The sequence below is a fragment of the Pollicipes pollicipes genome, unplaced genomic scaffold (assembly GCF_011947565.3).
Source record: "Pollicipes pollicipes isolate AB1234 unplaced genomic scaffold, Ppol_2.1 Scaffold_7261;HRSCAF=8764_pilon_pilon_pilon, whole genome shotgun sequence".
Classification (NCBI taxonomy): Eukaryota; Metazoa; Arthropoda; class Thecostraca; order Pollicipedomorpha; family Pollicipedidae; genus Pollicipes; species Pollicipes pollicipes.
The window spans coordinates 59163257-59177003 of NW_023597054.1; the positions used below are offsets into that span (position 1 = coordinate 59163257).

Genomic DNA, 13747 nt, shown 5'->3' on the forward strand with positions numbered 1-13747 from the left:
GCGTCAGCACTGCTGCCAGCCATAAAGCGATCAGCGAGTTTGGCCTGCTCACGGGTGTGAAGTGGAGCCGTCCGAGTTGTACGGAAAAGGAAGGCTGTATGTAGCCCCCAAACACCTCAACGCCTTCATTTTTGTTTTATCGTTTTAAACAGTGTGAAACGACTTGATGGCGGAGGAGGGCAATTGAACATATGGACCGAATGGTTTTCGTTTCTAGGCAATGAAAAATCCCTCCTACTTCTAACCATCGTTGAACATCAGTACTCGGGCGTTTTGGGCTTCCGCGTTCGCAAGATGGCCCGCCGCGGACACCCGGCGTCGCAGTCTTCGTTGGCTGCGCGGCGCCCGTCGTCGCAGCTGACACCCGGAGGTGGGACGGGCGCGCGGGCACATCCGTGCGCCGGGAAATAATGCTTCCAAATGCTTCATGAATTAATCTGCATGAGCTTAAGGTCGTTTAGAACGTTTATGTCCCCTTTGCAATCTATAGATTGATCCTCGGAACGGGTAAGCTGCCGTTTACAGCAACACGAACAATCGAGATTTCCCCACCACGCCAATGCTTACGAGTGAATGTGAAGCGGCGTTCGTCCTAATCTCAAGTAACGCCATTCTGGTCGTTACTGGTGCGTCTCGCAACAACTCGTAAGAGATAAGATGTCATGGTTAACCACGCCATTAAATCTACGACCCCGAACAGGCCGGTGCGGCTAACGCCTACACCAGAATACCCAGTTTGATGTCACTTGTGAAATTTATTGGGAGTCGCAGCGTGCATGTTTGATTGGGGATTACGTGTCATCCGCATGGTAAGAAAGGTTCCAAAATTTATCCCGCAGCGTCCAGCTAGTCAGAGCTCTGGTTCCGCCGTTGCAGCGCATAGTCCGACGAGCTATCCATCGCAGTGGCTGATGAGCTCATACGGAAGTCACTGCTCTGGCAATCCTCGCTGCTCCTGTCGAGGAGATTCGTCAGGAGGTCGTGACTAAGACAATCTCGGTACCAAGAGCAGGAGTGCGACGAGGTGCGGCAGAGCCAGCCGTCGCACAGTGGCTTCGACGTCATTGCGTACACCAACTTAATCGATCAGTCGAAACAGCTAGTGACCAAGCCGCCACGCACTGCGCCAGAGGACGTAACAGGGCTACTAACCGGGCTAACAGGGCTGCTAACTGCAGGTTAGCGGTCAGCGGTTGCAGGTTATCTTCGTACCCAGTGCACACTGAAGCCGCACACCGACGAGGGCAGCTCGTCACGCGCGTGGCGTCTGCAGGGATGGGACGGGACGTACGTCATGGGTACGTGCGCAACAAGTGCGGCACCGGCGGGACATGCTCATGCTCTAGTCAAAGCAGTGCTAACTTAACCGACGCTGTCTTGTCCGAACCACATGGTAACCGAACCACATAGCTACGTGTGAGTGATCTTTTACATTGCCAAAAGCTGAAAATATTACGACTGTTTCGTTTTCAACGCCACCATATTCTTTGTACAGTCGGGATTAGAGCCCTTTCAGCCAGCAACATTGTTCGGCTATGCATTGCCTCGAAATGTCCCATAGGCTGACCGCGGACACATTCCTTATTCCATGGGATATGGAAAGCATCCACAGACATGGGATAAAAAGAGAGATGGGGCGGTAGGGCAATGCTGCGGTCATCACAAGAGGCCTTGACTAACGGTCCACAACCAGCAAAAAGCCCCTTATTTGGGGTTGTGCTGGCGCTCGAGGAGGGCTCCTGCCAGGGCTGTAGTAACCAGAAAGAAATGGCCGACAGCCACCATCAAGCTTACTATAAAAATGTCAAAAGTACAAATGAATTCGCAATTTAAGCGCCAAATAACTGCATTATCAGGAGCATGATTTCACGCAATGAATTGGAGGCTGAATATTGGAAAATGACCAAACCAAGCCCTTAGATGCGTCAGCAAAAAATAGATTTCTCCCCTGATTTGACTTGCTTTCCTCCCGAATGTGGGGAAGGGGCTGGGGCCCAAGCTGGCGGCTGAACCCCCCTCCTTCCAAGCGGAAAGGAAGCTATATCCCTGGGCATTATTCCTTTGGAATACTAGGAAAAACATACCGTACGATCCGGCTCAACGTAGGTCTCGCAATAAGCAGCTAGGGTCTCTGGTAGCTAGAACGTTTTAGGAAAAAGCCTAAAAACGTGAAATTTTGTTGTTTTAGCCAAGATTGGTTTCTAGAAACGAGACGTCTGTGCCGCTCTTGTTACAAAATAATTCAAGGCGAATCGTACAACTCTTGCCTTTACTTCCGTCCTCAAGTTGCTTGAGATTGACTTGTGGTGCTGGGTCTAGAATGCTACCTCGTGCTGCAAGGCAATTTCTTCGTGTGTGGAATTTCACCACCTCAAGGTATGCCACAGAGTGACATTGAGTTTATGTTTTATAATGTCGTAGTAGGAATCAATATTGGCGTTATTGTCAAATTGTTACGATGCAACGTTTTATTGATATCTTAGTCTGTTCAGCTTCATAGTATAGCTCAATCTTCTTAGTCTGCGTACACTGATCCCAAGAAATGTATTCAGCTTTTGACTGGCTGCTTGTGCAGACTTTGTTAAGGTGTATGTATATCTGTTCTATCATGTCATGATTTCAGTTCTTTTTAAGATATGATTTCTGCTTTAACATGTGCTCGGGTGGGGGGTCAAATTGACCCCAAAGGTTTTTCTAGAATGATTTACAAACAATGTGGCATGGCTGCTCCAAATTTTGCATAGTTCTAGACAGTTGAATGGCAGATCATTTGGTATAAAATTTCAAATGTCCCTTGTAAGGTTGCTGACCTTGCAGATCAGCAGGTCAAGCTCAGACCATGTATTCTGATTCCATGAAGTCAGTTTCTGGGGAATCATTCAATCTGATGCAACAACAGAGTGTTAGACAAAACCTTACATTTCTGAGATACTTTAGTAGGCAACACAGCAATTGAATGAACAAGTTCAATGAATGTAAAGTCAGTTTTGAAGGTCAGACCAAGATCAAAACCAATCTGTTTTAGTACTCAGGCTTGCTTTATGGGCTAGTTTCTGGCACTCATTTTGAATTTATTGATAACAGGAAGCACATTATGCATCTACCATACACTTCTTGAAGGTCAGAATAGGTCATTGACCTAAACTGGCCCAGGTCAACATTTCGGTTTTAGGAATATACCACGTAGCATAATCTTTGTTACTGTATTCAGATGCAAAACACAGGACAGTCTTGTGTGATTTTGGTCACCATGACCTTAAAAAGGTCAAGCAAGGTCATGGACCTTAACTGATCATGTGAGCTTTTGCTTGGAGCAAGTATAAAGGTTCTGGGGGCACTTTGGAGAGCAACCTGGAGATTGACCTTGTTTGACCTTATTTTTCCTGAAGGTCATGACCTAGAAACCTCAAACTGTGATCTTAGTGAGTTCATGTATAGGCTAACACACCCTGCAATTTTGGTGTCTTTAGCTCTCTTAGTTCCGGAGATCTCAGTGGGGTCAAATTGACCCTCACTTGAGCAAAGGGCATCCAGTTGGCGGTCCGGACGCATGTCGAGGTATGGTGTTATGGACGGTGTATGAAGTGCATTAATGGCAAGTGATGGTAAGGAAGTATTGTTTATTTCAGAGGGATGTCAGCCAAGAAAGACCATCTGAATGTCACCGCTGGACAGTTTCGTCATGAAGTTACAACATCAGCAGTGGTTGCTGATATGATAACTATTTCACCAACAGTCTGCAGCCTCATAATGAAGGTTGAAGATAAAACTTTTGGCTTTTATGCAGGCCAGTGGCAAGTTAACAGATTTGCAATTTGAAACTTCTGTGGGTGTGTGGGTGTTTTTCTTACACTTTAGTGTGTGAACCTAGATTATGAAATTAATTGCTATTAATTTAAATAATTAGTGCACAGCTGTTATGTTAGTCTAACAAACTGCATGCACATTGTTTCAGTTGCTGGAAGTCACAGCTATGGTAAATATTGTTATTCATTGATGGTTGAAGTAATGGAAGTAAAAGATTGTATTGTAGGCATTCCTATCAGTGAGTATAATACTTTCTGAATGGCTTGCACATAAATTTCACATTCAGGGTACATGTTAAGCAACTTTTGTTGCTACATCCCCTAGCCCATCACTAAGTTACTGCACTTTGACTTGTCAGCTAATTCTTCATCCTGTGTTTACAACTATAGAAAACCACAGCAATATATCAATGTATGATCTAGTGCTTCAATGAATCTGTCATTGTTCAGCCGAGCCTGTCAGGTGTCAGCTGACTTGTCATACCAGCTGTCAAATTGCAGTGCAAGCCAACTGGCAAGCTAGCAATGCACAATCCTGGAATTGGTCCCCAGTACCAATTTGTAACAAGTTATCATCTTTCTCCTAAACCAATGGGGCTTGAACTGATATGTATGTTGTGGCGCAGCTTTGCAAGCATGGTTTTAGTATTTTTAGTTATTTTGAGTTTGTGTGCCACTGTCAACTTTGTCAACCTGGGATTACAAATGTTGATGCATCTCAACAAAATGTTATCATGTACACATTTTTATGTTGGTGCCTGGCCCACACTTTCCACATGCAGCACATTGCCAGGGCCCACAATGCTGATGTAATGTCTCACCTGTCTGCACAGGGTGGACTTCGCCATCCCTGGCACAGACCTGGTGGGCGGGTACAGCATGTGCTCAAGCCCAGGCCAGCTGCGGCGTGATGGTACGCTGGAGCTGGCTGTCAAGCGGTCCAGCTGGCCCCCTGCTGTCTGGGTCCACGGCCAGGTCAGGGCTAACACGCAGCACTCTGGCAGGAATATTTCCAAGTGTTCATGAGTGTTCCTGAGTTTCAGAAAATGGCATGAATGTCGCCGAGGGGGGGGGGGGAGATGAAGGGCTTTGGGTGCGTTTGCAGCAAGCCATCATTCAGGCAGTTTGTTCACTGCGCTGCTGTACGCAGCACCTATCCCGAGGTGTCGAGAATGTGTCAGCACGTGGTACGTTGGTGGGGCAGAGCCCGAATAGTATCCCACCACATCGCTCATGTCTTGCTGGCGACTCCTCTCAGTGCTTGACACTTATATCAGTATGGTCTTCTTCAAATGCATGAAGTGTCTGCTACGTCATGAAAAGTGATGACATATTTCTGTATTGTTGTGCTCACTGGGTACAACGTTGTGACGATTGTGACGAGGGCAGACCATACTCGTGTCAGAATGCATATGCAGCGCATGTTGGTCTATTCTGATGCTGTCCCATGTCCGTCTCTGTGTCCTTCCATGGTAAACTGATCCCAGCCTGCAAGTCTGATGCCGTGCTTGATATTACGTGACGCTGACAGAGCGCTGACGAGAGCTCTCCTTCCGCAATCCTAGCGGATGCCAACAGTTCCGGTCGCGCTGCTGATGCCTCCGACGGCACCAGTCGGCGAGCAGTTATCTTATCGTCCTCCTCTGCGGTCGACAGTGTCGTGTCGGCAGCCGCGTGACGCTGAAGGCGGGCGGCAGCTTCTTCTTCCAGCCGTCGGCAGGCGCGCCGGTGCGGCCGCTGCTGCTCGTGGCCGGCGGCGTCGGCGTCAACCCGCTGATCTCGATTCTGCGCCACTGCCGCGACCTGCGCGACGAGGCGCGCCACACCGGCCACGGCTACACGCCCATGCCGGTCGCGCTCGTATACAGCGCTAGAAGCCCCGCCGAGCTGCTCTTTAAGGTAGGCGGGAACATCAGCTCGGGCTGTGGGCTGTGAGAGCTGTTCCAAAGTTGTGACTTGGAGGGAAGTGTGCGATTGTGTTGTGGGACGGTTTCAAAGGTGTGACTTGGAGGGAAGTGTGCGATCGTGTTGTGGGACGGTTTCAAAGTTGTGACTTGGAGGGAAGTGTGCGAATGTGTTGTGGGACGGTTTCAAAGTTGTGACTTGGAGGGAAGTGTGGGAATGTGTTGTGGGACGGTTTCAAAGTTGTGACTTGGAGGGAAGTGTGGGATTGTGTTGTGGGACGGGGGACGTTAAGAAACTACACCCAGCCTCGGTGGGGATATCCTTTTCCCAGCGAAAGCTCCTGCTCATCCGCCGTGGTATTGTCGTTGGCAATCATCTGAGGAGCGGCGGCATTGTCTCAAGATGTCGTGCGCTATCAACAACTGATCGGTCTAGGGATTAGATGCACATGGGAGTATGGTGTCCACTTTCGGAGCTGCTGGTGATATGCTTGTGACAAGCGGCTGTCAACAGGAGTGCATTGGTGCAATGGAGGAGGAAGGTTTGGTGACAGCTCACCTGTTTGTCACTGGGAAAAGTCTTCCCGCGCAAGACGGACGCTATCACCGTGAGTAGGCCACAAAGGCTACGATTCGTTTGTTTTACGGCTGGGCTAGACTTAGATATCGTTGCATTCATTTAAATAAGTAATGTTCAGGACTGGGAACGGAGGTATGTCCTGTACGGATTTACCCTGCCTGGAGACGAGTCTACAAAGCGTTTTGCTGTGGGTTAGTCTGCTCTGCTTCCCCACGTCACAAGGCGTACTTCGCCGTGTTTTTAATCTTATTTAGTGACCTGAGTTGGCTCTTGTGACGTCATGATCAGTCATCGTTAAACCCAGCCTGTCGCGTGGATACCGACATCGCTATCCAAGTGGTCCGCCCTGGGCTGGTATGATCCCTGAATGGTGGGTCACAGCATTCGCGCTGCGTCCTGCAAAGAAATCGTACTCTTCCGATGGCAGAGTTTTTTCTGATTGCGTGGGAAAGGCGACAGATCGTGTGGGAGTTGACTCATGCCGTGGCTAACCTTGAAATCACTTTGTCTTGCGCTTGCTGCGAAATAAGACGGCCACAAAACTTTGTGCCACAGCCTATGATCACGACTCAAACCATCTGACGCACCGCCTGTCGGATTTGGCGCCTCCATCCCCTGCTGACGCACCGTAATGTGCGCCACGCATGGTGGCCGCGGGAGCTATAACTGTTTGAAATGTTGGAACAACGCTGCAAAAGGATTACTGCCGGAATGGCGAGTCGCGGTCTTCTGCGGCACGGCCCGGCGGCGCCGGCGGGGTTCGGTCGGCACGGCCGGGTGGCGCCAGCGGGGTTTGGTCGCTCGGGCCGTCACGGTCCGGGGTCCAGTCGGCTCGGGCCGTGACGGTTCCGGGGTTCGGTCGCTCGGGCCGTGACGGTTCCGGGGTTCGGTCGACTCGTGTCGTGACGGTCCCGGGGTCCAGTCGGCTCGGGCCGTGACGGTCCCGGGGTTCGGTCGTTCGGGCCGTGACGGTCCCGGGGTTCGGTCGGCTCGGGCCGTGACGGTCCGGAGTCCAGTCGGCTCAGGCCGTGACGGTCCCTGGGCTCGCTCCCCTCGTGTCGTGACGGTCCGGCCGGTGTCCGTTGCAGGCGGCCGGCTGACGAGCGCTGACCTGCGGGAGGTCGTGCGGCGCCTGGGAGCCGACCCGCTCTGCTACCTCTGCGGTCCCAGCGCCATGATAGCGGACGTGGAGCGGTGGCTGACGGAACTCGGCGTGCCCCCAGAGAGCGTGCGCTATGAACGGTGGTGGTGATGGCCGGCCAGCTCACCCGGCCTGTGCGGCAGACACTGCTTTGGATTGGTGGCCGTGGTGCCCGGTGTAACACTCCGGCGCCTGTGCGGTATTTCGCCGGTTCGAATTACACGGCTGTTTGGTGTCTGGATGTGGAATGTGATTGGGGGGTTAAGATTTTGACTAAAGCATATGTTTACCCCGAATATATGAGTCCGTTGTCGTGTTTTTTTGTGCTTTCGATAAGACCTTGAAAATACTGCATATTGTCATAAGTTTGTATTGTAAACACAAATTTTGTGCTGGATGTTTAACCTTCCTACGATCTTGCATGATCAAATTATATATTATTTTAATGTAGACGCGCGTCAGCTTCCTTTCGGATGTTGGGGTGCGGAAACATTTTCGGTCTCTGTTACGAGTTCTTTTTCTCCGGACAATTAGTTATAGTAAATAACCTGCGATGTGCATACGACGATAAGTGTGGCTAAGCAGTATTTATCAGAAGTTTGATTGCTATATTTTCAGTATTGAAGCTTTATTTCATATTGTTGACATGCTTGTAACGCCTCGGCCAGGACCATCATCAGGAATTGCAGAACCCAACACGTCATTCGAGTCACAAGTTGACCCGTGCGATCGGAAACGGGTGAATCCAGCGATGCCGTATATCGTCGGTATGCTGACACCGTGCGCTGTTTAGGACAGCACGCGCCTCACTGTCCCGCTCGTGCTGCTCTCGTCGTCCCAACGGGCTCCTTGGTAGGCATCGGGACCGTTCACGGCTGGGATGGGCCGCTGTCTGCTGTGGCGTTGATCGCCCCGCCTGACCACTTCGCACCGGCTCATGGGGAGAGGAGGGCACACGCGCCACCGTCGCTGCCGGCGTGTTTTCAAGCGCGCTGTAGACCAGCTGTTACAGAGCACATGAGGATTGCAGTAGGTGGAGGTGGCGCCAGTTGGAGAATGGGCAGTCTTATTGTCAGGCCGACACTCATATTGCCTTATCCCCATCGATCTGAGTGACGGGCGCCATACGAGCGCGCAGCCGCAGCGCCCGACAGCACACTGACCAACCTGCCCCTCAGTCTGAAGCTGAGGGATTCTCCTCACCAGTGACAATGCTCGGGTTCGACGCCCATTCATTCCCGTCGCTAGATGGATCACGCGGTCTGAAGCTTCTCGACGCCAGCTGGAGAGCAGCACCCTTGGCAGTTGGCTGCACATGCGACGAGTCGAAACGCACAGCCATAACTGACTTCGCATGCTGTGGCGGCGTCTATGAAAAAGACACCCAGGCTGTTCCGGCGTTGACCTGATCTCTTAAGATCGTCAACAGCGCTGTGCGTGACCCCCTAATTTGTTCCGAGGGCTTAGATTGGGTTGTCTGTACCCCCTGCTCCCTAGGGAGATGATCCGGGATGACGTCGGCGTCCGGACGGGCCACCTGTGTCGTATGTGGTGGCGTGCCGATCGTCGAAGGAAGCTTGGATTCTCGCTATGCCGCTAGGTGGCAGCAGGGAGCAGACGGCACGTCCTCAATGTTCCAGACATGCGCTACCGCAGGGTTACTAACGATCGTGTCGGTCGCGGTGGGCTGATCTGTGTGCGGCCGCCTGAAGTGGGCACGTCAGCACGCCTGTAACGTGTGGCGCTCGCGGGTGCAAGGTGCGCGTCGTACCCCAGCCAGGCTGCGGTCAGCGGCCCTCCCCGTCGTACCCCAGCCAGGCTGCGGTCAGCGGCCCTCCCCGTCGTACCCCAGCCAGGCTGCGGTCAGCGGCCCTCCCCGTCGTACCTCAGCCAGGCTGCGGTCAGCGGCCCTCCCCGTCGTACCCCGGCCAGGCTGCGGTCAGCGGCCCTCCCCCCCCCCCCTCTCCGATTACAGGCGGCTTGGGTGACACCATCTGATTCAGAATCTGAAGATAAATCAGGTCACCAAATTTCGCTTGGTGCCTCCTAATGCGAATTTACATCAGCCAATCAAACGCATTAGACAAAGATTTGAAGATGCTTTTGAACGCAGGCATTTACACCTATTATTGTTCATATTTCAGTCGTTTTTTTCAGCCTACACCGAGCATCGTGCTCGGAATCACCCCATGGTCCATTTTTCATGCAGCACACTGTACGAAGGAAGTGTGCCAAATCCGGGGAGAAACTATTTTGCAGGTATTTAGGGTAAGGTTTCTTCATCGTTCACTGTTCATCCACCTCGCCCCTCCACCTCCCAATTCATTTCGTGGAACTACATCCTCGCGTCACGGTATAATTCTGACTGACCTGAGGCGAAGGGAGTTGAAACGAGGCCAATCCAGAAGAGGAATCATTGTCATGCGTAACAAAAAAGGTGTTCAGGTCCAGTTTCCTGGCGTGATCTGCGATGATTATGGGTTCATTAACATCAAAACATTCCCGTTAACGCCAAATTTTCTATCTAGTTAGCATTGCATCAAAGCTGCTTAGAACATGCGCGCTGGCCTTTCAGGCCCCGCGCCGCTACGCGCCGCGGCTCAGAGGGGCTGAACGACGACCGAAGCGTCCGCGGCCGGCACCGGGGCCAGCTTCAGAGGCAGATGTGGGAGACACCGGGGGCGAGCTTCAGAGGCAAATGTGGGAAATACCGGCGCGGGCTTTGGAGGCAGGTGTGGGAGACACCGGGGCCAGCTTCAGAGACAGATGTGGGAGACACCGGGGGCGAGCTTCTGAGGCAGATGTGGGAAACACCGGGCGGGCTTTGTGGGCAGATGTGGGAAACAGCGGGGCGGGCTTTGTGGGCAGATGTGGGAGGCACCGGGGCGAGCTTTGGAGGCAGATGTGGGAGACGGGGGGGGGGGCTTCGGAGGCAGATGTGGGAAACACAGGGGCGGGCTTTGTGGGCAGATGTGGGAAACACCGGGGCGGGCTTTGTGGGCAGATGTGGGAGACACCGGGGACGGGCTTTATGGGCAGATGTGGGAAACGCCGGAGCGGGCTTTGTGGGCAGATGTGGGAAACACCTGGGGCGGGCTTTGTGGGCAGATGTGGGAGACACCGGGGAAGCTTCGGAGGCAGATGTGGGAAACACCGGGGCGGGATTCGGAGGCAGATGTGGAAGGCACCGGGGCAAGCTTCGGAGGCAGATGTGGGAGACACCGGGGCGAGCTTCGGAGGCAGATGTGGGAATGAATAAATATCACTCCGAAGTGATTCTATCACACAAAAGTGTCCATTGTAAACATTTAATTAGGTTAAGCCTTACTGCACGCATGTATTAAAAGTTGTTGTCATGAAATACCCTTATTTTGCGGATGGCATGCGGGTGAGTGACGAGCATTTGTGCACGCGCTTATGGGACTGAAGACATAAAGGCATGTTCGTTCAAACGATCAGACGCACATGACGGCATTTACGCCGCCTTTTCTTCGGGCCATAAGTTTCCTCCGTCGATTTCGCGGACCACTGCCCCGGTCAGGAAACGCAAATGATTCTTTTATGGCCTGTAATATTGGTGCTCATTGCCGGCGCATCGCATGTAACGGTCGCTGACACAGGTACCTTGGCAGCAGTGCAAGGTATCGTATCGAATGGCGACACTCTGTCATCAGCTGGCGGGCCTCTGTCGCGGACGCGAAGCCCACACGTGTACGCCGGAGCGGGCCGGCCGGCTGGGGTGACGTAAGCCGGCGGCCGGCCGGGAACGTCGAGGACCAGGGAAGTTTAGCTGCAGGCAGGCTCCCCAGGCTCACGCTGGGCGCTGGCTGCAGATTGGTTTGCGGCCGGTTTGGTCTATTGGTCTAGGTCTATTTATGCGCAGGGATTGAAGGTAGTTTGCCGTCGATCGGCTACCGCAGGGCTCAGATTCCTGTTTCTAATGCTAGTTAATTACTATCACAGCCGTCGGTCGCGTTCAAAAACGGACAAAATCGTCGATAACGCGACCACTGTTTACCTAATCCGCAAAACCTGAAATACTTTAAGCAAGCTGAAAGCAGCAAGACGGTCCCATTCGTACGTGAACGGTTCTGCTTCGGTTTTAACAGTGACGTTTTCTCCAAGATCTACCACCGGCTGGCTCCGCCATAGCGGGAAATTTCTGGGCAAACAAAAGGCATCTGGATCCATTCATCTGTGCTTTGATGCGACCTGATGTGGCCAGGCCTGTGCTTGACACCAACGGAATGTGGTCCGATTCCAGAAATAAGGCTGTTGTTGCCGGAATCAGGTCCAAATTCGCCAGTTTTTCAGCTAAATGGCATTCGAATTGGATCGCATAGCTTACGTCAGAATACAAAGTAGCTCACCTTTCATTCGAAAATATCAGGTTCACAAAAAAAATTTCACTTCAGTCCATCGGGCGTGTAAAGTGATGAATTCGCACCTTACAAGGTGAGTTATCTAGCCAGTTGGTGATGAGCATTAGCTGCATGAGAATTAACCATAGCGGCGGCCTGCTGCCTCCTATTGTGCAACGGCTGGAGGCCACCCACGTGTATGTGTGATGAAGCCGCTGCTACGCTGGGTAGCGGCCTCCTCTCTGTGATGGCGTGGGTCCCCCGCAGTGCGGTCGCATCTGATCCACACCCGATCATTTCATAAGTGGGACCTAGCCTTGATCACTACGGCATACGCTCTCGCTCATGGACGGACGCCATCGCTGCTAATGATTATGTGTGTTGGATGCATCGGCTTCCATGACTTTGAGGATTTTCCTTCCCTTGCAGGGTGGGCAAAAACTCCCGTCTGCCCGCCTTGTCCGAGGGCAGGATGCGTACCTCTTCACCCCGTGGCGTGGCCCCCTGCTCCTAGCCTCGGGGACCCAGGTTCGATGCCATGCCGCCAGGCCTGCTGCGGCCGTTCGGCAACGGCGGTGGTTGAAGCAAGAAGAAATCACTCTCTGCATGAGCCCAGTCAGGGTCTGCATAGTTCACTTTTGAATTTATTAGCATGGCATTCAAATCGTGACGCGATCAACGGACGGATACGTTGTTAGCTGTTCTTGTAATCCCTTTGCGCTGCACTTGGCTGTGTTGGCTGCCGTTTTGCCCTTTTCTCACCCACTGGATGGCAGTCTTCTCAACTGGAACTTGATGCATTTCCTGGTCATAGGGTCATCAAGCGAAGTACGTCGTGTTCTATACCAGAGCATCATTTCGTTTCGAACGCCAACAACAATAAGGGGACACGGTCGATTGGCGTCTTAGAAATGACCGTAGGTCCTAAAGAGCAGCGCTTTAATCAGGAGCCATCAGCGTTAAGAAATGACAGCGTTTGGGCGCCAATGTCCGCTTTGGTCGCACAGCGGTCAACTACAGCTTGACCATCGAGTCATGTGAATAAATGCCTTATCTGGCCGCAGATGGATAAAAACAAGGCATATGTTGAAAACAAACACTTCTTGTTCGTCGTAAGCATGAAGACAGGCGGAACGTTTGATAAAAGTAACAATTACCGCTATGGAGATCCGAGCTATTGAGGAAAGCACTCACCTGAGCCGTTATTTTCGCGGATGCAACGGCTGAGTGACGACACTTTGGCTGACTAGCTGGTGTATGCACGAAAACCTGGACAGTAACGAATCGGCAACTCATGCTGCCACTCATGATAGTTTCAAAATGAGTCACTTGAGAACCTGAAGAGTGCCCAAACAAAACGGCACATTCGCGAACAGTTCAGAAACTCTACGGTGCTGCTCATCCGCCTGACAATGTTACGTTGGCCGAGCGACAATGTCACGTGGCAGGTGATATATATATATATATATATATATATATATATATATATATATATATATATATATATGCATTAAGAGTTGTTGAATACCTTGGCACATGTATTTGCAATGGGTTTGTCGTGCTTGCTCACGTTTCGTATAAGCCAACCCACGCAGTGACAGCTGAACCACACCATCGTGCGACACGTAAATCCCTCCGCCGACGACATACGGCTGAAGGACTGAAGGGCAGAGGCTCAGTTATTCGCTGAACCGGACGGCACAACTTGGCTCTTGTGTTGAAGGTACACAACAATGCAATGAGAACGCCGAGCCTAGCTGGTAGTCTGAACCCAAAGTCACTAACGTGAAAAATTCATGATAGATGTGCTTAAGAAAATAAATAAATGACATCGTTTCACGTACCATATGCAGCGCCACTCTCCTGAATGTTGTCACGAAAGGCTCTGCGGATGCATGTAGCCTCCGAAATTAGATTGTGTATTTCCTTATCCTGCTAGTGGGTGGTTAAAACGC

General features: G+C 51.7%; 1 protein-coding gene across 5 annotated transcripts; it reads left to right on the top strand.

Moving 5' to 3' along the window:
* The first annotated feature begins 2288 nt into the window (after nt 1-2288).
* LOC119112448 (oxidoreductase NAD-binding domain-containing protein 1) lies at nt 2289-7747 on the top strand. 5 transcript variants are annotated; one of them, XM_037236644.1, is made up of 7 exons: nt 2289-2376; nt 3630-3756; nt 3956-4045; nt 4640-4781; nt 5463-5705; nt 6225-6318; nt 7379-7747. In XM_037236644.1, the coding sequence occupies exons 4-7, from the start codon at nt 4686-4688 to the stop codon at nt 7540-7542; spliced, it is 597 nt and encodes a 198-aa protein (XP_037092539.1). In that variant the 5' UTR covers nt 2289-2376; nt 3630-3756; nt 3956-4045; nt 4640-4685; the 3' UTR covers nt 7543-7747. The 5 variants fall into 5 exon arrangements, with proteins under 5 accessions (XP_037092539.1, XP_037092536.1, XP_037092538.1 ...); XM_037236641.1 differs by lacking the exon at nt 3956-4045 and having other exon boundaries at nt 3630-3794; XM_037236643.1 differs by lacking the exon at nt 3956-4045 and having other exon boundaries at nt 3630-3787.
* Nucleotides 7748-13747: the final 6000 nt, after the last annotated feature.